Source organism: Nicotiana tomentosiformis, chromosome 12 (genome assembly GCF_000390325.3).
Source record: "Nicotiana tomentosiformis chromosome 12, ASM39032v3, whole genome shotgun sequence".
Lineage (NCBI taxonomy): Eukaryota > Viridiplantae > Streptophyta > Magnoliopsida > Solanales > Solanaceae > Nicotiana > Nicotiana tomentosiformis.
Window position 1 is genome coordinate 20,328,952 of NC_090823.1, and position 26,669 is coordinate 20,355,620.

Consider the following 26,669-nt stretch of genomic DNA (forward strand, 5'->3'; position numbering starts at 1 on the left):
TGATACGACATTTAACAAAGGAGAAGGGCCAAATATATCCCTCTACTTTAGTATATTGTCTATATTTAAACTCCGTTATACTATCTGGCCAAATTTATCCTTATCATTACTGATCAAATTTTCCCCTACCATTAGCAACTTTTAAAAATTACCCCTCAATCCGTCAGGTGACCCAGAATCTCTCAAGTTATTTTAATTAACAGTAGGGGTAAATTTGGTTGATAGTATAATGATAGAGTTAAATATGGCCGAATAGTATAACAGAAGTTAAATATAGATAACACGTAAAGTAGAGGCCCTTTAACAAGCATAGTGTCCCTAAATTATAATTTATTATTCCTTCTTATTTTTTGCGCATTAAAACTTAGAAATTTGTTGAAATGACTTCCAAAAGCAAATCAAAAGCCACAATCGAAACGACTATGCAAATCTGTTCAGTCTTGCGATAGAGGTATTCATTTGGCTGTGTACTTGTGTTACCCGGCAGGACTGTTGTAGTAAACATTGCTGCTTCCCCAAGGTAAGAAATTCTTTATTATGCAAGTATACACTTGAGATCGTTTTGTCTCCCAACTGTTTGTTAAAATGTCTGTGTTAAATTTGCGGCAGAAACACTCCTTTTTTTATGCATCCAATTCAGAATTTATCTCTCAGGTGAGATTTATTTCAGGGCAAGTGACAGCAGCCTTTACTTAGGTTCTAATAAGGATGTTGGTGTTTGACTTGACGTTAGTTCAGAATTTAGAGTCAGAGACTTTCAGAATGAGTGTGTATTTATTTATACACACATATATACTGTCATGGGCGGCTTTCCAGCCATGCCCCATGATCCCTTGGACGCGCCCCGTGGCGTCCTGGCCAGCCTCCCAACGCCCGTCGCCACGGTCGGCCCCGTGGTCTCGGCAGCTCCAAGTGACAAGCGCGCATGTGCCTCTGTCGCCCCACCGATAGCCATCGCCAGCGCCCAGCCACAGGCAAAAGCCGACAGCGCCGCGCGCGCAGACAATGCCGCGCGCGCAGACCCTGATGCTAAAGACAAAGTTGCTGCCAACGGACTTGCTGCTGCTTTGTAGAAGACTAAGTCCTTTTCATTGTAAATATAGAGTAGTTTTGCTGCATTTTCTTTAAGTGTGATTTTCCAGCTTTCATAGGTCTAGTCATGTAACTTTGGTTTATTTTTTTTAAGCATTATTAAGGGGGACCAAGCAATCAAAACTTTCAAGCAAGCAAACAATTCTCTGTACTGGTGTCTCTCCCCCCGACACCGTCTTGTTTTCTGTAATAGCTTTCATTCAATGCAATCAAGCTTTCTTTCATTCTCAATTCTCTTTTCTGCTCTCTTTCAATTGCTCATGACATTGGTTTTCCCGTACGGCACTGACAATCTAGTCTAGCGTACGGAGGGGACCTCAGTTGGCGGACAGCAACCGTACTGACATCGGTTGCCTAGCCTTACGTCGCCCTTCCAAGGAACTTCAGGAAGGCGCCGCGTAACAGTTGGTATCAGAGCCTAGGCTCGACATCGGACGAGGGATCACATTGCAATTACCACCATTTCTGACCATGGTGAATTATGGGGATCGCATCGCGACCCTTGAGGGAACGGTTGACGCATTACGGCCCATCGTGGAAATGGTGCCCGATCTAAAAACCAGCCTAGTGCAAAGGTTGGACGACCTGGACCGCAGACTCATCCAGGCCGAAGTTGACATAGAAAACATCAGCCGCGACTCTGAAGGAGACCGGCAAACAGCAGCCACAGAGGCAGCTGAAATTTTTGGTAAATTTGAGGTCCTCCAGCAGGAGCGTGCCGAGGATTTAGCCAACAGGGAACAAGAGGCAGACAGGGTGACTGCCATGCAACAAACCATTGACAACTTGACAGGCCAGCTCAATGTTGTCAATGCTGCTTTACAAGGCCTACTTCGAGGAGGCGGAAACCAATTTGGGGGTGGTGTGAACCTCGCCCCCATGGCACAAAAGCTGAAAATTCCTGAGCCAAAGCCATACAGTGGAGCTCGAAATGCCAAAGAAGTGGAAAATTTCATTTTCGACATCGAGCAATACTTCGATGCCGTGGGAAGCCTGGAAGAAGCTAAGAAGGTAGCAACTGCTGCCATGTATCTTCAGGGTGATGCCAAACTCTGGTGGCGGGTGAAGTACGAAGCCATCAAGGCAGGTGAAGATGCCCTCGACACATGGGCGGAACTGAAGGCAGCCATACGCCTACAGTTCTTCCCCGAAAATGTTGAGTACAATGCCAGGAGAAAGTTGCGGGAGCTCCGCCAGACCAAATCAGTGCGAGATTACGTGCGGGAATTCTCCGCGCTCATGCTGAACATCCGGGACATGGGGGACAAAGACAAACTCTTCACCTTCCTGGAAGGGTTGAAACCTTATGCCCGGATGGAGTTGCAGAGACAAAGGGTAGACACGTTGCCTAAGGCAATCCAAGCAGCAGAGTGCCTTGGGGATTACCAAGTGGAAGCCCGGAAGGATAGGCCTCAACAGCCTGTCCGAGGAGGATACAAAGGGGGCCAACCAAACACTAGTGGCCCTAGCAGAAGTGGAGGAGACCGGAGTGCACCCAAATCCAAGACTCCCTCTTCCGGCAGTACTAGTGCTGCATCTAACAACAATGATCGGGGGAGGAAGCCCCCCTCAGGATGTCGCCATTGCGGCGGACCACATTGGAATAATGAATGTCCACATGCACAGATGAATGCCCATCAAGCTTTTGAGGATGGGACGGATGACGACGCCGATGATGCGGACCAGACCGAGCCAGTAGGTGCATTCAATGCAATTGTTGGCTCCATTTCTGAGCCCTTAGCGGGTACCAGTGCCGGTATCCGCAAGAAGAAGGACCCCTGTCCAATTGCCAGGAAAGGAAATAAGAAGGCGAATTTGAGGACTCCTCCTCATCAAGAGAGGACCCTAATGTTCGTTGACATGAAGGTAAATGGCAAGCCCATTCGGGCAATGATAGACACAGGTGCCACCCACAACTACTTAGCCTCGACTCAGGTGGAGCGTCTTGGACTAGTCGTAGGAAAGGGCAAAGGTCGTGTGAAGGCTATCAACTCACCACCTCAACCAGTGGGTGGAATAGCCAAAGAAGTACCAGTGAAGCTTGGCCCTTATGAAGGAAAGTTCAACCTGCGCGTAGTGATCATAGATGACTTTGAGTTAATCGTGGGGTTGGAATTCCTGAGACAGACCAATACCATGCCCGCACCGTATGCAGACATGCTGCTGATGATGGGGGCAAATGGGGCCAAGCCCTGCATTATTCCGTGCATTCCCATGAAGATGGCAGCCGAGAACATCTCGGCCTTGCAGTTGAAGAAGGGGGTAAAAAGACATGAACCCACGTTCCTGGCTACCCTCTGCATGGAAGATATAGAACGCTCCTCGGGTCCCATTCCTGCACCCGTGAAGGAGTTACTTCTGGAATTTGAAGACATCATGCCACAAGACATGCCAAAGCGTCTTCCGCCTAGGCGAACTGTGGACCATGAGATTGAGTTGGTGCCGGGTGCGAAGCCACCTGCCCGGGCGCCATACAGAATGTCACAACCCGAACTCGCCGAGCTTCGGAGACAATTGACGGAAATGCTAGACACAGGGATCATTGTGCCCTCTAAGTCCCCATACGGGTCCCCTGTGCTATTCCAAAAGAAACATGATGGTAGTTTGCGACTCTGCGTGGATTACCGGGCTCTAAACAAAATCACCGTGAAAAACAAGTACCCTATTCCGCTAATGGCAGACTTGTTTGATAGACTGGGTGGTGCGACGGTATTCACCAAAATAGACCTGAGGACAGGTTATTGGCAAGTTCGGATTGCCGATGGTGATGAGCACAAGACGACCTGTGTGACAAGATATGGGTCGTACGACTTCCTGGTTATGCCCTTTGGCCTGACTAACGCGCCAGCCACATTTTGCACCTTGATGAACCAAGTCTTCCGAGAATACATTGACGAATTCGTCGTGGTTTATTTGGATGACATTGTGGTATATAGCCAGACACTAGAAGAACACCTGGAGCATTTGCGGAAGGTCCTAGCCCGATTGCGGGAGCACGAATTATATGCGAAGCTATCCAAGTGCTCCTTTGCTCAGAAACAAATTGACTTCCTCGGACATGTCATCGAGGAAGGGAGGATCAAGATGGACCAGCAGAAGATTCAGGCCATTACAGAATGGCCGCCTCCTAAGGATATACATGCCTTGAGGTCGTTCCTTGGCCTATGCAACTTCTATCGGCGGTTTGTGAAAAGTTACTCCCTCATTGCAGTGCCGCTGACAGAACTTCTCAAGAAGGCCACCCCGTGGGATTGGGGCCCCAAGCGGGCAAAGGCCTTCGACGCATTGAAGATGGCTATGTCCAGTAGCCCAGTCTTGGCCCTCCCTGACTTGGCCAAGCCATTCGAAGTGCAAACGGATGCCTCCGACTATGCACTTGGTGGAGTATTGCTACAAGAAGGGCATCCCGTAGCGTACGAGAGCCGGAAACTGAAGGATGCAGAGCGACGCTATGCCGCCCATGAGAAAGAATTATTGGCTGTCGTTCATTGCTTACGCCTTTGGAGGCATTATCTACTGGGAGCCCCATTCGTGGTCAAGACAGACAATACAGCCGTTAGCCATTTCATGACCCAGCCAAAGCTGAATGGACGACAGGCTAGGTGGCAGGAACTCCTAGCGGAATTTCACTTCAACCTGGAGTACCGAAGTGGAAAGACCAATCATGTTGCTGATGCACTCAGTCGGAGAGCTGATCTAGCATCGATGTGTGTACTCGCCGCCCTAAAGGGAAGCGAAGTAACCACCACCATAAAAGACCAGATACAGGATCTACTCATCAAGGATCCTGCTGCACAGTATTTGGTTGATTTGGTAGGACAGGGCAAGACTCGCCAGTTCTACACCGAAGATGGGTTCCTGAAGGTGAAAGGGAACCGACTTTATGTTCCTAAAGGAGGAGATCTGCGACGGACTCTTCTTGCAGAATGCCACGATACTTTGTGGGCCGGTCATCCCGGCGAGGAACGCACCATGGCATTGCTTCGCCGTGCATATTATTGGCCTCAAATGGTCGATGACGTCGCTCAGTATGTGAAGACTTGTCTAGTATGCCAAAAAGATAAGTCAGACCGCTTGACGCAGGCAGGGCTCTTGGAACCACTAGCTGTACCAAAAAGACCTTGGGAAAGCGTTTCCCTGGACTTCATCACCGGATTGCCCAAGGTCGGAGATCTCACAACTATCTTGGTTGTGGTGGATCGGTTTTCCAAGTATGCTACCTTTATAGCAGCCCCACAATATATATCAGCAGAAGATACAGCTCGACTATTCTTCTCTCATGTCGTCAAGTATTGGGGCTTACCTAAAGACATTGTTAGTGATCGCGACTCACGCTTCACTAGCAATTTTTGGACCCAACTCTTTAAGTGCCTCGGGTCAAAATTGAGTCATAGCTCAAGTTTTCATCCGCAATCTGATGGCCAGACGGAGCGATTCAATGGCATGCTAGAGGAATATCTCCGGCACTTTGTGACCGGATCGCAGAAGAATTGGGTGAAGCTTCTGGATGCTGCTCAACTGTGTTTCAATTCACAAAAGAGCTCAAGTACCAACAAAAGCGCTTTTGAAATTGTTACCGGACAGCAACCGCTACTCCCACACACAGTGAACGCACCAAACATGTCAAAATCTCCTCGGGCTGCTAGAGCTTCTCAAAAGAATGGAAGCAAAATTTGGAGATAGTGCGGAGCTATCTTGTCAAAGCCCAAAAGCGGATGAAGAGGCATGCTGATCAGAATCGCCGCTTTGTGGAATACCAGGTGGGAGACAAAGTGATGGTCAAAATCCCAAAGCGGTACTTGTTTGCAGGGGTCCATGACCCTCGCCTATTGCAAAAATATATTGGACCCTTGTCCATTGAAAGGCGCATTGGGAAAGTTGCATACCGGGTGGATACCCCAGCTTGGTGGAAAATCCATCCTGTTTTCCATGTCAGTCTCCTGAAACCTTTTCGGGAAGATGTGGAGGATCCTTCACGAAGCCAACTCACAATACCAAGTATTCGAGGCCCCAATTCAACCGGAAAAAGGCGTGCTGAAGCTATTCTTGATGATCGAGTGATTCACGCCTCAAGAAAAGATCACCAGGAGTTCTTGGTGAAATGGCAGGGATGTGATGCAGAGGAGAATACTTGGGAGAGGGGAACAAACCTCAAAGCCTACAAGAGCCTGATTGATGATTACCTTGCAAGGAAGGCGCCGAGGACGTCGCCAACTCAGGTGGGGGAGAATGTCATGGGCGGCTTTCCAACCATGCCCCATGACCCCTTGGACGCGCCCCGTGGCGTCCTGGCCAGCCTCCCAACGCCCGTCGCCACGGTCGGCCCCGTGGTCTCGGCAGCTCCAAGTGACAAGCGCGCATGTGCCTCTGTCGCCCCACCGATAGCCATCGCCAGCGCCCAGCCACAGGCAAAAGCCGACAGCGCCGCGCGCGCAGACAATGCCGCGCGCGCAGACCCTGATGCTAAAGACAAAGTTGCTGCCAACGGACTTGCTGCTGCTTTGTAGAAGACTAAGTCCTTTTCATTGTAAATATAGAGTAGTTTTGCTGCATTTTCTTTAAGTGTGATTTTCCAGCTTTCATAGGTCTAGTCATGTAACTTTGGTTTATTTTTTTAAGCATTATTAAGGGGGACCAAGCAATCAAAACTTTCAAGCAAGCAAACAATTCTCTGTACTGGTGTCTCTCCCCCCCGACACCGTCTTGTTTTCTGTAATAGCTTTCATTCAATGCAATCAAGCTTTCTTTCATTCTCAATTCTCTTTTCTGCTCTCTTTCAATTGCTCATGACATTGGTTTTCCCGTACGGCACTGACAATCTAGTCTAGCGTACGGAGGGGACCTCAGTTGGCGGACAGCAACCGTACTGACATCGGTTGCCTAGCCTTACGTCGCCCTTCCAAGGAACTTCAGGAAGGCGCCGCGTAACAATACGCATTGTTGATGTGTATTTGAGATCCTTATTGTCGCCCAACTGTTTGATAAAATGTCTGTGTTAAATTTACGTCAGAAAGACTCCTTTTTTATGCATCCGATTCAGAATTTCTTTCAGGTGTGATTTATATTAGGGCAAGTGATAGCAGCCTTTACTTGGGCTACTAATAAGGGTGTTGGTGTTAGACTTTACAGTCAATTCAGAATTTAGAGTGAGTGAGGGTCAAAATGAGTATATATTTATATACACATATAGGTTCCGTTTAGCTAGGTAATACTTTATAGTGCTCATGATATGTATTTTTTTGAAGCAAAGTTGGAGGTTGTTCCTACATGAGATAGGATTAGAAGTTGTAATGGTTAATTTGGATTAATCTCCTTGATGGTCACTCAACTTTCACTTTATTGCACCAAAATCACTAAACTGTTTTTTTGTGACGAAAAAGTCACTCAACTTTACCTAAGATTAATGAAAATCACTAAACTATTTTTAAAAGTCACTCAACTTGGTTTAAGGTATCACGGAAGTCATTAGGAGGAAACAAAGGAAACATTTCCTGGGATACTTAGGCAAAAAATGAGGGACTTTTTGGTTACAAAAATTAGTTTAGTGATTTTTGTGGTACTCAGGTAAAGTTGAGTGACTTGCTTGTTACAAAAAGTAATGTAGTGACTTTGGTGCAATAAAATAAAAGTTGAGTGACCATTCGCGAAATTACCCATGGTCAATATGTTTCGTCTAAAGTTTTTTTTTTTTTTAAATTTATTTCAGGATTGCAAGATCCTCAGTGCAAAACATTGCAGACTCTTTCAGTTGTTCAGTACTGTAATGGTAGGTGGAAACTTACTACTTTGAGGAATGAGAATAGGAAAAGGAATTCCAAAGGTGTATTTTGTATGATAGAAATTGGTTAACTTATATTATGGAACACCTTTTCTCAAAGAAAAATATTTTCCACTAAAAGGGGAAGAAAAGATTTTCTTATTTATGGGGGAAGTCATTTTTCCTTATCAATATCAAACTCCAACCCTATACCACTCACATCTGTTAACACTTAGACATTATTATCAAACTCTTAGTGCTCTGTAATATCGTCAGAACATGATTTTTATATTTATCCTACAATTTGTATGATTACATGTCTTAAATACTTCTCATATCCGGCCGAGCACTTGAAAATGAATTTTAAGAAACACGATCTTATAAGGTAAAACATTTTCGAGGACAATTATTTTAAACATTTTCCTACACGCCGACACACCTTTGGTTGGGTAGTTAGTTTTGATATTTCAATAAGGGAAATGAACTAGTCTGACATATCAGAGATTCAGAATGCATAGTTGATCATCTGGCATATCACTGATATTTCAATAAGAGGTTTAGTATACTTATTCTTTAAAGAGATTTTACAAGTTCTAATACTCCTTTTTGTGGGAGCGTTGGCGTAACTGGTAAAGTTGTTGCCATGTGACCATCACGGGTTCGAGCTGAGGAAACAGCCTCTTGCAGAAATGCAGGGTAAGGCTGCTTACAATAGACCCTTGTGGTCCGGCCCTTCCCTGGAACCCGCGCATAGCGGGAGCTTAGTGCACCGGGCTGCCCTTTTTAATACTCCTTCCTGTAATTTTTATTTCTTTTGTTTTTCCAGTTAACAACAGATTGGTCAAAGTTGCCGGTGGATCTTTTGGGTTTAATTGCTAGTCGTCTGCATTTTGCCGAAGACTGGGTGCAGTTTGGTGGGGTCTGTAAGTCATGGAGAACTGGTATTCTACAAAATGGCAATTCTTCGTGCTCTTTCCTTCCTTGGCTGATGCTTCCTCAGAGGACACATGAAAGCTCGCGCACGTTCTATAGTCCTTTCAAATGTAAGAGTTATGATATCTGTTTGTCAGGTGTTCTAGATAAACGCTGTTGGGGTTCTTCTCATGGTTGGTTGGTCACTCTAGGTGCCAATTTTGATATGCACTTGCTAAATCCACTATCAGGGGTCCAAATTTCACTTCCACCACTGAATAGGTGCCCTAATTTGAACACTCTGATATGTACAGGAAAGAGCTTTCGCGACTCGTTTGTTTCCAAAGTTATCTTGTCTTCTAGTCCGTCTTCATCAGATTGTGTAATTTTTGCTATCTATTCTGATAATTGGAAGATGGCATTTGCAAAGCCAGGTGACGTTGCTTGGACTCCCTTGAGTTCCATCCGTGGCCATGTTGATGATGCCATATGTCATGATGGGAAGTTTTACGCTATCGACACTTTTGGCGAAGTTCTGATTTGGGACTTTGCTGGCTCTTTCTTGAAGAAGATAGCTTTCACACCATCTCGCGATATGGATAATTTGGTGTATGTTACTACATATCTTGTCGAGCTAGAAGGTCAAATATATGCCGTAATGAGGCTTTTGTTTGATACAAGAATCACAGATACTCCTTGCCTAAGCACTTGGAGTTTCAAAATTTACAAGTTGGATGTCTTCAATGAGAAGTGGGAAGAAGTGAAATCTTTGGGTGATTGGTCTATTTTTGTAGGAAGCAACCATTCCTTCTCAATTTCTTGCTGTGCTTACCCAGAATGTGAGAGTAATTGCATATACTTCACAGATGACTTCTCTGGAGTTTATTACAATGCAGTACATGGCTATGATATGGGTACTTACAATATTCAGAATGGCGGGGTACAACCTCTTATTCAGGAAAATGTATCTGCCTTTGCATTCTCTCAGCCACTTTGGATAATACCAAGTTTATCTTAAGGATTTCCAGTTGAGTGAGACGGTAATGTACATCATGTATCTGGTTTTCTGTTAAATCTGATTTTTCGTAGCGATACTGCTAGATTAGTTCTTGTCCGGGCCAAAACAATGTGTTTTATTTGCATTTTACATGTGAGCAAATGTTTGTTATGCTCTTAAATTGTAAATGCCTTGTAAGTTGAGATTTAACAATGGGCTCATGATAATACAAAATCTTCTCCCATTCGTTACCATATCTTTCGAATTTCACTAGGTTGTACGAAGTTTTACACTGTTGAAAGTGTTGGCGGACACTGGACACATTTTGGTTTGTCATTTCACTGGGTTTTTCGTTGTTGAAGAAAACAGCTTTTATTCATTGCAGATATTGTGCGAGCTAGTTATGTTATAACATACCTAGTTGAGCTATAGCCTGTTTGGCCAAGCTGGACAAATCAACTTATTTTGATAAGTGCTTTTTTCAAAAGTGCTTTTAAAGTATTTTTGGACAGAGGCAGTTTGTGTTTGGCTAATCATTCTGAAAAGCACTTTGAGCAATAATTTGTGTTTGACCAAACTTTTCAGAAAGTGTTTTTAAGTATCAAATTACCAATAAGGACATGAATATATTTACTTAATAGTTAATATTATAAGTAAATAAATAATCTCAAAAATTTGTTATTACATGCAATAATTAAATCTTTTCATTTTATTTAAGTAAAATATGAAAATAAAATTTAAAAGTACTTAATTCTTTTAATATAAGTTAAATATATTAAAAATCATTCAACAAATATAAAAGCATGCACCCCTAAAGTCACTATATATTAGAAAGTTATCCTAAAAATAATAAGAAATATGTATACATTAATATCCTTAAGTATTAGGTTTAACGGTTATTTTGGTATATATTATATTTTGTTAAGGGTATTCTTGGAAAGAAGAAAAGTCGAAACTGCTTCTGCTTCTGCTTTTGGGAAGAAGCTATTTTTTTCACCAAAAAAGCTTGGCCAAACACCTCAAGTTAGGAAAAAAAAAGTGTTTTGGGGAAAAAAAACACTTCTGGCCTCTTGAGAAGCTTGGCCAAACAGGCTATTAGGGGTTCATGTACACTAATGGCATAAATATAAGACTCTTGGTAGGATCATTTAACTTTTTCTTTAAAGTAGAATGGCATGATCAGTGATTGTAATGGCATATCTTAGTTGTTAGTATTGATGAATTTTAAGTATCAGCCACTGTACAAAAGGAGGATGTTTTAATCCTTTGTTAAAGATTCCTAACAATGTCCAATACAGTACCTTGGCAGTTGGCGAAATTGAAGATAACAACAACAAGAACAACAACAATAACATACCCAGTGTATTTTCATAGTGTAGGGTTTAAGGAGGATAGTGTGTACGTAAACTTTACTCATATCTTATGAAGATAAAGAAATTGTTTCTAATAGATTCTCGACTCAAGAAAAACAATTCTCGAAAAGGAAAAATAGTAGTGAAGAGGTCATGTCGATACTAATGAAAACATGAACGGTAACAAAAGCAAAATAACAGAGCAATAAATTAAAATAATGGAAACAACAGGTACTAATAGAAATTTGAAGAAATTTCTGCTAGAGTCCAGCACTTTTACGAGGCAAAACAATTAATATCTGTTTACTCGACCATTCCATAAAGCAATAGGTCTTCTGTAGTTAGATTGGTCACAAACCATTATTCGAGCTCCAGCCTCTTAAGCAACATATTTTTGGTTAAAATAGTTGATAGGGTAAAAACTTTCAAAACCCATAAATATAAGTTAATACATGAGTTTAACTTCTAGTACATATTTGTTGTGCAATTTTTATATTATTAGGTATAACTAAAAGTTAATATATTAAATTTTGGTAACTATTACAACGACTAAAATTGAAAGTATTTTAACATGAGAAAGAAATATTTTTTTAATTTTACTACAACAATATATAACGTTCAGTCAATTTCGTGACTTTAAGAGAATACGAATAGACTCATCGTTTCAACTTCCAAAGGTGCTGCTCTGATTGTGTTCCTTCTATGCTACAAAGGCAGCGATCATGAAAATTCCTCCAAAAAAGTCTCACTGTTATGAAAATAATTATATTGTAGATGTCCATTTATTACTCCGCTATAGATAATCTTCCTGAAGAAGATTATTCATTTAGTACTCTGTTGAAGTTTATCTACAAGCAGCTGATACAGGCAGGTTGCAAGCAGCTCAATGAAATAATTTGCAGCAGCTTCTTATTAAACAGGCAGGTTGCAAGTAGCTCATGCAGACAACTTACAAGCAGCTAAAGAAAAGCCTTGCAGCTGCTTCCTGAAAAGCCTCGCAGCTGCTTCTTTTCTTCTATAAATAGAGGAGTTTTCAGTTCATTATGTACATGAATTTGAAGTTGAATAATATATCAATTTCTCTCTATACTTGTCTTTACTTTACAGTCTTTATTTTATAACACGTTATCAGCACGAGACTCTACCATCTCGAGAAAATACTTTGAAAGTTTCAGAGGTACGAACTTTCTTTTTCTAAATAATGTCAAATCTTTCTAAACTTGAGTTTGTAGCCCTGGATATATCGGGCAAAAGCTACATGTCTTGGGTGCTTGATGCCGAAATTCATCTTGATGCGATGGGTCTGGCAGACACCATCAAAGATAAAAATCAGGCATCAAACCAAGACCGTGCCAAAGCAATGATATTCCTACGCCATCACCTTGATGAGGGCCTGAAAATGGAATATCTTACTGTTAAAGATCCAGTCGTACTGTGGAATAATTTGAAAGATAGGTATGACCACCTGAAGATGGTCATTCTTCCACAGGCACGTTATGATTGGACTCATCTAAGGTTACAAGATTTTAAATCTATCAGTGAGTATAATTCTGCTATGTTCAGAATTATTTCCCAATTGAAACTATGTGGTGATAATATTACTGATCATGATATGTTGGAGAAAACTTTCACCACTTTTCATGCCTCGAATATGCTCCTGCAGCAGCAATATCGAGAGATGAGATTCAAAAAGTATTCCGAACTTATCTCACATCTTCTTGTAACCGAGCAACATAATGGGCTATTAATGAAAAACCATGAAAGCCGATCTACTGGTTCTTGTCCATTCCCAGAAGTGAATGAGACGAACTTCCACCAAGCTAAACGTGGAAAAGGGCGTGGCCTCAGTCGTGGTCATGGCCGTGGTCGGGGAGGAAACTCTAATCGTGGTAATAATAATGCACCAAAGAACCCTCCTCACCACCAGCAGTGGAAAAGGAAGGAACAAAAGCATGAAGCGGTGCAAGCGGCAAAGCCAGAAAATGCATGCTATAGATGTGGAGGTAAAGGGCACGGGTCTCGTATATGGCGTACTCCAAAGCACCTGGTTGAGCTATATCAAGCTTCCCTGAAGAAGACAGATAAAAATGCTGAAGCAAATTTTATTTCTGAAGATAATTTAGACTTCATGCATTTGGATGTAGCTGATTACTTTGCACTCCCAGAAGGAGAAACAATTCATGTGATCGGTAGTGAATCTGTAGAGATGTAAATATTTTAATTTCTGTTATTTGTAGTAGGTAGTATAGTTATGTAATTGTTATACATAAATAAAAGTTATAATGTTTACTATCATATTTATTTTGTTTATTTCATTTTGAAGAATATGGATAATCCTCAAATTATGTTTGGATCAAAGACCAATCATGAAGATATTTGTGTAGTTGATAGTGGAACAACTCATGCCATATTCAAAGATCAGAAATGCTTTTCTTATTTGCATAAGGAAAAAGCAAATGTTTCTACAATTTCTGGTAATATAAGTTTGATTGAAGGCTCCGGAAGAGCTATTGTATTTCTGTCTAAGGAACAAAACTTATTATAGAGAATGCATTATTCTCCTCCAAGTCCCGAAAAACTTGTTGAGTTTTATAGATATCCGCCGAAATGGGTATCATGTTAAGACAATAGATGAAATGAACGTGAAATATCTTTGTATTACAAAGAATATTTCTGGCCAGAAATGCATTGTAGAAAAGTTACCAACTTTATCTTCTGGCTTATACTATTCAAAGATTAGTACAGTTGAAGCACACTCTATCGTAAACCAGAAGTTTACTGATTCAAATATTTTTGTGCTTTGGCATAGCCGTTTGGGCCATCCCGGATCAATAATGATGAGACGAATTACTGAAAATTCGAGTGGGCATCCATTAAAGAACCTGAAGATTCTTACAAATGGTGAATTTTCTTGTGATGCTTGTTATCAAGGCAAAATGATCACTAGACCATCACCAATGAAGGTTGGCATTGAGTCTCCTACCTTTTTATAACGTATACATAGGGATATATGTGGACCTATTCACCCACCAAGTGGGCTGTTTAGATATTTTATAGTCATAATAGATGCATCTTCAAGATGGTCTCATGTTTGCCTACTATCATCTCGCAACCTGGCATTTGCAAAGTTATTAGCCCAAATAATTTGATTAAGGGCACAATTCCCAGATTATCCTATAAAGGCTATTCGCCTTGATAATGCTGGAGAATTCTCATCTCAAGCTTTTGATAATTACTGTCTATTAGTTGGAATAAAAGTTGAACATCCTGTAGCTTATGTTCATACTCAAAATGGCCTTGCAGAGTCATTTATTAAACGACTACAATTGATAGCAAGACCACTACTTATGAAAACAAAATTGCCCACTACTGTTTGGGGCCATGCTATCTTGCACGCAACATCACTTATCCGTCTCAGACCAACATATTATAATAAAGATTCTCCGTCACAAATAGTTTTTGGTCATGAACCAAATATTGTCCATCTACGAATTTTTGGATGTGCTGTATATGTGCTAGTAGCACCACCACAACGCAGTAAGATGGGCCCCCAAAGAAGGTTAGAAATATATATTGGGTTTGAATCACCCTCTATTATTCGCTATCTTGAACCATTGACGGGAGATTTATTTACTGCTCGATTTGCAGATTGTCGATTTGATGAAACAAATTTCTCACAATTAGGGGGAGAGAAAAAGGAAATCAAAAGAGAAATTGTGTGGAAAGTTTCATCATTATCTCACTTTGATCCACGTACCCCTATATGTAATCAGGAGGTCCAGAAGATCATCCATTTACAGAATATAGCAAATCAAATGCCAGACGCATTTACTGATTTAAAAAGGATAACTAAGTCACATATCCCTGCAGAGAATGTGCCTATCCAAATTGATGTCTCAGCAGGACCATCTATTAGCATGAGAGCTAGTGAACCTAAAGCACGCCTGAAGCGTGGTAGACCTATGGGTTCTAAGGATCGAAATCCTAGAAAAGGAAAATCGACAAATGATCAAAATGATATTATGAAGGGATCTCCTGAAGAGACCCAAGATCTGATTAGTTATGAGATTCCTGAAAAAATCAATAAACCCGAGGCTCAAGTGAGCGAGGAACTTTTAATAAGTTCTACTGGTGATGGGATTAATTTAAATCGATCTGAAATAGTGGTGGATAATATTTTTACATATAATGTTGCACTTAACATTATACAAGATAGTGAGGATTTTGAACCCCGATCTGTCGAAGAATGTCAACAAAGATCTGATTGGCCAAAATGGCAAGGGGCAATTCAATCAGAATTGAACGCACTTGCTAAAAGAGAGGTCTTTGGATCAGTAGTCCAAACACTTGCTAGTATAAAACCAGTTGGTCATAAATGGGTTTTTGTGCGAAAAAGGAATGAGCAAAATGAAGTTGAAAGATACAAGGCTCGCCTTGTCGCACAAGGATTCTCACAACGACCTTGAGTCGATTATGAAGAAACATATTCACCAGTTATGGATGCCATAACATTTCGTTATCTCATCAGTTTAGCCTTACGTGAAAGGCTTGAAATACATCTAATGGATGTGGTTACAGCTTATCTGTACGGGTCACTTGATAATGAAATTTACATAAAAATCCCTGAAGGATTTAAAATGCCTGAAGCATATTCAAAATCTCGAAAAATGTACTCAATCAGATTACAAAGATCTTTGTACGGTTTAAAGCAATCTGGGTGCATGTGGTATAATCGCCTCAGTGAATATTTGCTGAAAGAGGGTTACATAAATGATGTTATTTGTCCATGCATTTTTATAACGAAAATGGCTTCAGAATTTGTTATACTTGCTGTTTATGTTGATGACATAAATCTTGTTGGAACTCCAGAAGAGCTCCAAAAGACAATTGAATATCTTAAGAAAGAATTTGAGATGAAAGATCTTGGAAAGACAAAACTTTGTCTTGGTCTGCAAATTGAACATTTAGCAGACGGGATCTTTATCCATCAATCTGCCTATACAGAAAGGATCCTAAAACGCTTTTACATGGACAAAGCACACCCATTGAGTACACCAATGGTTGTTAGATCACTTGAAGTGCATAAAGATTTGTTCCAACCTCCAGAAGAGGATGAGGAACTCCTTGGTCCCGAAGTACCCTATCTCAGTGCAATTGGTGCACCAATGTATCTTGCTAATGCTACAAGGCCTGGCATAGCATTTTCTATTAATTTACTAGCAAGATATAGTTCTTCTCCTACACGGAGACATTGGAACAGGATTAAACATATATTGCGATATTTAAAGGGAACTTTTGATATGAGTTTGTTTTATGCTAACAAAGATAGTGCAGATCTTGTTGGTTATGCAGATGCAAGTTATTTATCTGATCCCCATAAAGCTAAATCTCAAATCGGGTACGTTTTTACATGTGGAGGTACTATCATATCATGGCGCTCCACAAAACAATCTATTATTGCTACTTCTTCAAATCATGCTGAAATAATAGCTATTCATGAAGCACGTAGGGAATGCGTATGGTTGAGATCAATAATTTATTTTATTCGAGAAAAATGTGGTTTAAAATGTGAGAAAAGACCCACAATTTTATACGAAGACAATGCTGCATGCATAGCCCAATTGAAGGGAGAATTTATAAAAGGAGATAGAACGAAGCACATTTCACCAAAATTATTCTACACACACGATCTTCAGAAAAATGGTGACATTGATGTGCAACAAATCCGTTCAAGTGACAATCCGGCAGATTTATTCATTAAATCTTTACCAACTTCAACTTTTGAGAAGATGGTATACAAGATTGGAATGCAGAGACTCAAATATTTGAAACAAGGTTTTCATGAGGGGGAGTGAAATACGCGATGTACTCTTTTTTCCTTACTAAGGTTTTTTCCTACAGGGTTTTCCTTATAAGGTTTTTAATGATGCAGCTAGCAATGCGTATTACTAAATATGTGTACTCTTTTTTCTTCACTAGGATTTTTTTTCCACAGGGTTTTTTTCTAGTAAGGCTTTAACGAGACACAATACCTTTTTAATGAACATCCAAGGGGGAGTGTTATGAAAATAATTATATTATGGATGTCCATTTATTACTCCGCTATAGATAATCTTCCTGAAAAAGATTATCCATTTAGTACTCTGTTGAAGTTTATCCACAAGCAGCTGATGCAGGCAGGTTGCAAGCAGTTCAATGAAATGATTTGCAGTAACTTCTTATTAAACAGGCAGGTTGCAAGTAGCTCATGCAGACAGCTTACAAGCAGCTAAAGAAAAGCCTTGCAGTTGCTTCTTGAAAAGCCTCGCTGCTGCTTCCTTTCTTCTATAAATAGAGGAGTTTTCAGTTTATTATGTACATGAATTTGAAGTTGAATAATATATCAGTTTCTCTCTATAATTGTCTTTACTTTACGGTCTTTATTTTATAACCCTCACTTCTTTAAACCTATTTTGCCAGGTTTTAAGCATGGAATTGTGAGTATTAAAATTCTTTTATTCCATTGTTTTACTTGTTTGCTTCTTGGTTTACATCTATTTTTTTTTTCCATCTCATATGTCTACGTACAAAAAGCTCCATATTTTTCTCTCTTTGTTTGTTACTTACTCAAAATTCCTCTTAAGAAACGTTCGAAGGAAAAAAAGAATACAATACGTAGACATACTTGAAGATCTGGCAAGAAAAGATTTGGCTTTTTGGGAGTTGCTGTTGTTATTGTTATTTTATATAACTGGGGATTGTGGGATAAAGGAAAAAAGATTTCTTGAAATCTATCATGTCAAAGTACTGATACCATCAAAAGATGCCAAATTTTTTATTAAGGAGCGTCAAAAAATAAGTCAAAGTAATTTAATATATATAATTTATCTAATTATACAGTATAATTTTTTTGCGAATTGACACCCCTTGGTTATAGGTGGCTCCACCACTCATTGGATTAATGTGATCCTTTTATTGTTAACCAGAGATCTCAAGTTGGAGGTATGTCCAGAGAAGAAATTCCTCTAGAAAGTGTTACTTCCTTTAATGGGCCCTACAGGTCGCGAATTTGGAATATCAGGCGTTAAACAAAAAAGAAAAAGAAAAACGGAGAAGGTGAAATTGAAAAGATGACTTGACGGGATTCAAGTTATAATGTCGGAGTTTATAGAACTGATTTGTAGAAGTCTTTATTAAGGATTTGAATATTATTGTTAATAGCTTCAATCAGTAGTTGCATAGGTTTCTTCAAGTGCGAATAAACGCTTTAAATATTTATTACTCTAATTACTGAACTCTGTATTGAAATGTTTTAAGTACTTAATTATAATTATTTTGCAGAAAATCCCCATAGCTTTTTCTAAGTATCTGAATGGATGTAATCAAGAACATGCAATACTGAGAAGGGCAGGTAAGAATTGGCTGGTAAAAGTGAACGGATGAAATTGGAAGAGGGTTGGGGAGAATTTGCAGAGGAACATGATTTACAGTTGGGAGATTGTTTGGTGTTCAGACATGAAGGAGACATGGAGTTTGAAGTTTCAATCTTTGGTTCAAGTAAATGTGAAAGAGAATATGAACAGCCTCTTGAAGGAGTTAATGAAGAACAAGAGGAAAACAATCATTCTTTGTAAGAAAATCACATCACAAGGTTTGGTATTTAGTTTCTATTTCATGTCTCTTCTTATTTTTAATCTTAATTTCTTAAATTCTACCTTAATAGACTCTAATATTTTTATGATGGTGGTGTCGAGGTTAACTTTTGTGCATCTCGACCATTTCATTGGTTCCCTGCTACTTCACATCAGCACAAGTACCGGGTAACTCTGTTCGTCAAGGCTCAGGCAGGTGGAAAGAAATTTACCTTATTGTTTTTGGCCTCCGCTAGAATTTGAATCTGAGACCTCATAGTCTTTTTTCTATTCCAACTTCATTGACCACTATGTCACGCCCTTGGGTATTATAAACTATGATTTCTAACATATTGATTGGTGGTGGAAGTGTTCTATCCCTATTTATATAGATTTGATAGAATATGCAGATGATAAATGTTCTACAAATAGCGGAGGGCTCTAACACCGCCAATTGAGTGTATATTGTGACAACAACAACAACAACCCAGTATAATCCCACTAGTGAGGTCTGAGAAGAATAGTGTGTACGCAGACCTTACCCCTACCCTGGGATAGAGAGGCTGTTTCCGATAGACCCTCGGTTCCCTCCCTCCAAGAACTCCTCACTTTACTCTTGGGGTGACTCGAACTCACAATCTCTTAGTTGGAAGTGGAGGGTACTCACCACTAAAGCAACCCACTCTTGTCTGAGTGTATATTGTGAATAAAGTGATAATCACAAAGTCAAGCACAGTGAAAGTAAAACAAATATATCAGAAGAAAATGTAAAGATTTAGAGGTACAAGGCCTTTGGGCGCAAGGCAAAGCAAGAAGAGAGTAACAAGATAAAAGCTGTGAAGGCGTGAAGCATGTGTAAGACTAGAAAAGAAAAGTATAACTTGCAGGGTAAGACTAGCTTTCATGATATTAGCTCGATCGTACCTAATCAGATTTGCCACAACTGAAGTTTACACAGTGAAAAATATTACGCTAAGATCTGCTACATGCTGAGAGCAATAAATAATAGTATAGAGAATTGTACAAGGACTTACTTCTTTTCATGAATGTTGTGTTACACAAGGATTGCTTTAATTTATGTAGTTAATCAACCAAAATTGATTTTCTTTTGGACTTGTTCACAAATAATAAGCACCTTGAATTTAAGTAACACATGATCATGTAGTGTATTAGAATTTGAAAGTAATAGATTAATCAACCTCATAGATTGAAAAGCAAGTTTACTAAGCAAAAATCTGCATATAGTAGGCAAGATGGCCTTCAACACAGGTTTCATCGTTGAACTATTAATATGTCCTCTTGTTATTGATAAACAAATACTCCCCTTTTGTTCATATTTTCGTATCTTTTACATATTCTTTTTGTGTAACTAGTAAATACAACAGAAAAACCAAAGCTCAACATCAAGTCGTCACACAAGGCTTTCCCCAATGTAGAAGCTGCACAGGACATGCTTCTTGGTCGCCCTCATTTCATTTGTACAATCAAACCATATTGCCTTTCAAAGAATTTTCTGGTAAGTTCAAAGCTAATATATAATTCATTTGTTTCACTCGAAAAGACAAAAAAATAAAGGGAAAAAGGAACTCATTTTGCTATGTTGAACTACTTTTTCTTTAATAATATCAAAATGTGAAGCATAAAGATGAAGAACTGTTTTTGTGCAATTGATTATAAACTTTTTCAGCAACTTTCGGACCCATTTGCACAGGAAGATGGTCTAAGGAACAGGAGATGTACGATAACAATAAGGGATGAACAAATGTCTTGGACATTTAAACTATATTCTTCTGTCTCACATACCTTCATTGGAGGTGTATGGAGTAAATTCTACATCGCAAATGGCTTTAAGGAAGGAGATCAGATAATGCTTGTGATAGTTGCAAATGGAAATAACCCTATATTGAAAGTTTATGGCAAGTTTCTCATCTAATCCCTTCTCTTAAACTTCGTTCAACTTTCCACTTTTTATTTATTTCCTTATTTTATCATAAATATAATGAAGTGATATTATTTTTTCTTTATGAGGATCATCTAGTTATTGAAATCTTTGCAACTGTACCTATCCTCATAGTTTTTATGGCTTTCTCAATTTTTTTTTGAAGTCTTTTAAAAATTGAGACTAATATTTGGAGCACAAAATCCTTTGATTAGTCAGGGTAAAAAACACAGTTGTTAACCAGGATTATTTAATGGCGATTCCCCCCTCTCCTCGCACACACACCCCGTCCAAAGATTTTCAAAATCAATCTCCAGCATGCAATGCTTGTGCAAAACAATCTTCTTTTGTTACTCTTCACTACCATTGGGAGTTCAATTAGTCCACCATAGTTCTTTTGAGGCTAGGATATTATGTTATTGTGCTTAATCTGTTTTAAATATTCTTGGTATGATGAGTTAGGAGAGTTGTTTAAAAAGGTCGTGTTTATATGAAGTGTAGTTTGATTGCTCGAGGACGAGCAATGGTTTAAGTGTGGGGTGTTGATGGTAGGCTATAATTACGTATTTTAGTCGCTTATTGCACTCTAATTCACTGCACTTTATTCGTGATTGAGCTTTAATTGGTAGTATTTTGCACTTATTGTGTGTTTTATGACTTGTAAGAGTGATTTTGAGTGATGTAGATGTTATGAGATAATTTGAGTAATTTGGAGCTTTGAAGTCTGAGTGAAAGCCCAAAGGATTAAGCCGGGATCATGTTCGGGGGTTGAGGACCAAGCCTAGACGTAAAAAATTGAAGCAAAATCTGTACTCTGAGAAATCCTCAATGCCGCGGTGCGTGGGGCACCGTGCTAGTGCAAATCTCTGTTATCTGCCAGAAATCAACTATCTGGATTTCCCCACTAAGAATTTTGCCAATAACGATTCTGTTTTGTTTCAATAATGTGCTTCTTTTGGTTTTAAATCCTCTTCATTTTCGATGTCTGACATTTTGTTTCATTTTAAAAACTAGATTCGATGGGAAATGCGTCACTCCAGCCCGAAGGAAATTTATGTTCATTTCTCTGTTTCTAATGATTCTTCTTTAATTTCAATTTTCAAGACTTTTTAATTCTTTGAGCCGGGAGTCCATTAAAAACGGTCTGTCTACCTTCACAAAGGTCCGGGTAAGGTCTGTGTGCATTCTATCCTCCTCAGACCCTACTTTGTGGGATTACACTGGTTTATGTTATTGTTGTTGTTGTTAAGACTTTTTAAGTTCTGAATACGTTTTCTTGAGCTACTCTTGGTATCTCTTCAGAAAGTTCTTGTTCATGCTTTATAGAAGGCCATTTTCAAGAAGTTGACACATCTACTATTCATATGCTCTTGACAATGCATTTCAGGTTTTAAAAACAACTGTTGCCCAGGCACTTGTTAACAAAATCAAAACATAGATTTGATGTAAAATTATCATTCATTAAGTAGGGTAAGTCCATACTCTAGTTATTAATGAGGCTTTTTTTTTGGTTTGGGTCTTTTTCCCCTTCGAATTTTCAGAAACAATCTGCAGAGATAAATGCTTCTGCAAAACAATGTCAGATATTTGGGGTTCTTCGCTACTATCAAGAGAGTATTAGCCCTTCCGAAATATTTTGCCTTCTCTTCTCTCCTAGAACTTTATATTCTTTCTGAATTGTCACAATAACAATTAACAACTCTTTTCTCTTTAACTTAATGTTCTATCTTTGGTTTTAAAATCATCTTCAGCTTCAGTTCTGATATTGTTGTTTCAATCTAAAACTAGATTTGAGAACAAGTGCATCACTTCAGCGCGAAGGAAAGAAGCCCGATTTGGATACCGGAAGAGTTTCCACTCGAGGTTTTGGTTAAGGAGCAAATCCTTGTTTTTGTATCAAACACCTTGTCTTTTCTTTTCATTTTTCTGATTCTAACTTTTCTTTTCTTGTGCTTTTTATTAAAGGAATAACAGGCCTAATTAAGACCTCAGATATGCCTGCTACAAAAGCACAAGTGCCTTCTTCAACATCTGCTAATGCTAACCCTCATTTTATTTCTACTATTAGGCCTTATTTTATCAGCAGACCTTCCCTCGTAAGTAATTTGAATTAACTTTAGTTAAGCCCTTAATAGTTAAGATTGTTAGGATCGGGAACCCGGGTAGTGCGGAATTTAGCCAAACAACGGTATAATGGCAATAACAAAGACAATGGAAGTTGATAACAACTACAATTAAAGTAGATAAAGAAGACACAAATTTAACGTGGTTCGGTCAAAGTGACCTACGTCCACAAGCGGAGAGAGGCAATTTATTATAACAATAAGAGTATAAAATTAGAGTAAGTACTCTAATTAATCCCAAATACCCTAAGGAAATAACCTCACAAGATCACTCCAAAGAAAGGGTTCACACAAGTGCTTCCCAACACTTAACTCTCATACAAAACACTCTTAATAAAGGAAGAAAGGAAAAAACAAGAAATGAAGACTCAAGTCTTGTTGGTGTGTATAAAATGAACTAATGGCCTTCCCTTTTATAGGCAAAAAAGTCTTGGTCTCTTAGGTGTAAAAGAAGAGATACAACTTGTGCAAATGATATCCAACACACAATGAAATATTTTTGGGTCCCAAAGAATATTGCCAACAAAGTCTACACTTTGCAAAGATGTTTATGCTTATGTGAGATGGACTCCATTAGCCAAAATATTGGCCATAATTACAAATCTCCACCTTGGCCTAATTTTGGCTGATATAGTAAATTTTCTCCACCTTCTCCGCAAAAGCCCTAATGGGCATATGTTAAAATTTAATGCCATCAAAATCAGACAAGTTGTCTGATACCGAAATTGTAGTAAGGCCTATAACAGTGGATCCCAATAAAGTATACAACGAACCAGATCTGTTTGCTTTCATGATCACAAGAGCACCATGAGAAACTTTCAGAACTCCACCTTCACCTGTGTACTTACACCCAAGAGATTCTAGAGTGCCCAAAGAGATTAGATTTTTCTTCAAGTCAGGAACATGTCTAACATCAATGAGAATTCTCACCACACCATCGTGCATTTTGATTCGGACTATACCTTTTCCAAAAACTTTGCAGGCAGCATTGTTGCCCATCAAGACAACTCCACCTCCAATAGATTCATATGTGGTAAATAAATACCGATTGTGACACATATGATAAGAACAACCCGAATCTAAAATTCACTCATTGTTAGATTTGAAACTATTATTAGTTGCTAAAAAAATAGTTCCCTCAGTCTCATCAGCAGCTACACTTGCTTCGGCAATGTTAGTATTTTTGTGCTCATTTTTCCTTTCCTTATGCTTTTCTTTATTTTTCAGCTTATAGCATTCAGAGATATTGTGACCTTTCTTATGACAATAGCGACACTGTAAATTATTGTATATGGATATGGAGTCGGATTTGCCCCTAACAAACAAGCCAACTTCCGCTTGAGTTCCACTAGCTTCCCCAGTAATATCATTATCTATATGTTCTTTTGATTTTAAGATAGATTTAATATCCTTATAAGAGATATTATCCTTTGCATAAAACATAGTATCTCTTATATGCTTAAAAGATGGGGGTAGAGAACAAAGCAATAACACGGCTTGATCCTCATCTTTAATTTCAGCATCTATATTACTCAAATCCATAAGAATAGAATTAAAGGTGTCAAGATGAGAGAGAATAGAGGTACCTTCACCCATACGAATTGTATAAAGCTACTGCTTCAGGTAAAGTCTATTTTCCACCGTCCTCTTCATATATAAGGTTTTTAATTTTTCCCACATGCCTTTAGTTGTGCTTTCTATAGAAACTTCACGTAAAACCTCATTTGAGAGATTTAAAATGATACCTCTTTTGCCTTTTTGTCTATGATGGCAAACTCCTCGTCCGTCATTTTATCCGGCTTCTTCTCCTTTCCTTGCAACGCCAAGTCTAAGCCATCCTGAATTAGGATAGCTTCCATCTTTAATTGCCACATTCCGAAGTTTGCACTTCGGTCAAATTTCTCAACATAGGTCTTTGTTAGAGTCATTTTGGCTATTGAAACTAACCCGATTAGATCCGGCTCTGATACCAATTTGTTAGGATCGGGAACCCGGGTAGTGCGGAATTTAGCCAAACAACGGTATAATGACAATAACAAAGACAATTGAAGTTGATAACAACGACAATTAAAGCATATAAATAAGACACAAATTTAACGTGGTTCGGTCAAAGTGACCTACGTCCACAAGCGGAGAGGGGCAATTTACTATAACAATAAGAGTACAAAAGAGAGTACAAAATTAGAGTAAATACTCTAATTAATCCCAAATACCCTAAGGGAATAACGCACAAGATCACTCCAAAGAAAGGGTTCACACAAGTGCTTCCCAACACTTAACTCTCATACAAAACACTCTTAAAGAAAGGAAGAAACAAGAAATGAAAAACTCAAGTCTTGTTGGTGTGTCTAAAATGAACTAATGACCTTCCCTTTTATAGGCAAAAAAGTCTTGGCATCTTAGGTGTAAAAGAAGAGATACAACTTGTGCAAATGATGTCCAACACACAATGCAATATTTTTGGGTCCCAAAGAATATTGCCAACAAAGTCTACACTTTGCAAAGATGCTTATAATTATGTGATATAGACTCCATTAGCCAAAATAATTGCCATATTACAAAGATCTTCGGCTGTAGTTTCTCCTCTCTTTTTTGTGATAATGCGGCATTGATCAACATACTGGGATAAATGTGAGCAGTATCTTCCAGCGGCTTTTGCAAAATCAAATGGCTTGGCGAATAAATGTCGTCAGATGATTCTCAGAGATGAGAAACAGAGATTATGGCCAGTGCAGATAGGACCAGTGGGACATCAGTTTTCAATTACCAGGGGATGGCGACAGTTCAGAGAAGCAAATAATGTCCAAGTAGGAGATACTTATTAATTTGAGCTCATCGATAATGACACAATACCTGTGGCGCATTTCCACTGTGAGTATATGTTTTATTAACTTTCTTTTCATTACCCTCTAACTTATACATGTTTTTGTTTTCCTTCTTTGCCACTTAGGCTTTTAGTTAATGATAGATGTTTGGAACCATACACAATTTTTGTATCTATAATAGTGATGGTATCATACTATTGCGTGCTACATATTGTAAGTGCTATTGAGATTCTCGAATATTTCTAATTGTCGGGATGTGTTACTTACTTAATGTAAAAGAAAATCTGCTTTAGATTTCAATGATCCTATAGTGGTTTTGTACAACAATCTGAGTCTGCAAGATTTAAATTCACAGCAGAGAATGCCTTGGGTTGTTATAACATTTTGCAGGTAAATATCTGGGAAGGATGTCAAGCATCAGAGTAGTCATTGACAATGTAAAGAAGCAGTTGGTGATTGGCAAGGAAAACGAGCATCGAAGAATATAATGTTCTTTGATCTAGTATATATATTTAGTTAATATATCAACACAAAATTCTGCAGACGTTTTTGTTATAGTCAAATGCATTGTACAGTTCCAGCACCATCTGTGATGGTTATGACGATCTACGAGAGGAATTGAGAAAAAACTTACTTTTGTGTGGAGGGGAAGATTTATATATAGCTCAAGAAAGAGTTGTGTTTCTTTTTAATAAAATTTGCTAATCAGAAAGAGACGTGGGTACGTGAATAACTAATTTTTTATCACACCCAAATTCTATACTGTTTTAGTGTAAATATTTTTTTAGATCTAATCTTGATGTTTTAAACTTTTATCTTACTCTTAATAGATTTTATTTGATTTAAAAAATATATTAGAAAAATACTCACATTCTTAGAGTATAGATTTTGAGGGTGTTTGGATTGGTTTAAAAGTTAGTCAAACCAGCTTAAAAGCACTTTTGGGGTTTATTTGAGTGTTTGGATAGACCATAAAATTGCTTTTAAACCAAATGCTTTTAAGCTGAAATACTCAAAACAAGCAAAAAAATAATAAGTTGGGGTTGGTCAGCTTATTACTTT

At 38.9% G+C, this 26,669-nt stretch overlaps 2 protein-coding genes across 2 annotated transcripts; both read left to right on the plus strand.

Moving 5' to 3' along the window:
- Positions 1 to 379: 379 nt before the first annotated feature.
- LOC104120698 (F-box protein At2g26160-like) lies at positions 380 to 26,252 on the plus strand (the record flags this gene model as incomplete). Its single annotated transcript, XM_070190183.1, has 4 exons — positions 380 to 520; positions 8,676 to 9,801; positions 18,431 to 20,236; positions 20,408 to 26,252. Coding segments are annotated over 2 exons (1,245 nt in total), but the record flags the coding sequence as incomplete, so codon positions are not given.
- On the plus strand, positions 16,138 to 25,607 carry LOC104093296 (B3 domain-containing protein REM10-like). Its single transcript, XM_070190184.1, has 10 exons — positions 16,138 to 16,277; positions 17,344 to 17,396; positions 18,027 to 18,091; positions 18,431 to 18,500; positions 18,603 to 18,719; positions 20,094 to 20,236; positions 20,408 to 20,629; positions 22,201 to 22,273; positions 22,625 to 22,755; positions 25,422 to 25,607. Exons 1-10 carry the CDS (start codon positions 16,138 to 16,140, stop codon positions 25,605 to 25,607), a joined length of 1,200 nt encoding a protein of 399 aa, XP_070046285.1.
- Positions 26,253 to 26,669: the final 417 nt, after the last annotated feature.

Coding starts and splice junctions, on each gene's coding strand:
- LOC104093296 (XM_070190184.1), top strand. CDS start 16,138: ATGGACAAAGCACACCCATTGAGTACACCAATGGTTGTTAGATCACTT. Junction 22,274..22,624: donor TCTTCGCTACTATCAAGAGA/GTATTAGCCCTT, acceptor TTTTTATTAAAG/GAATAACAGGCCTAATTAAG. Junction 22,756..25,421: donor TTATCAGCAGACCTTCCCTC/GTAAGTAATTTG, acceptor AAATGTGAGCAG/TATCTTCCAGCGGCTTTTGC.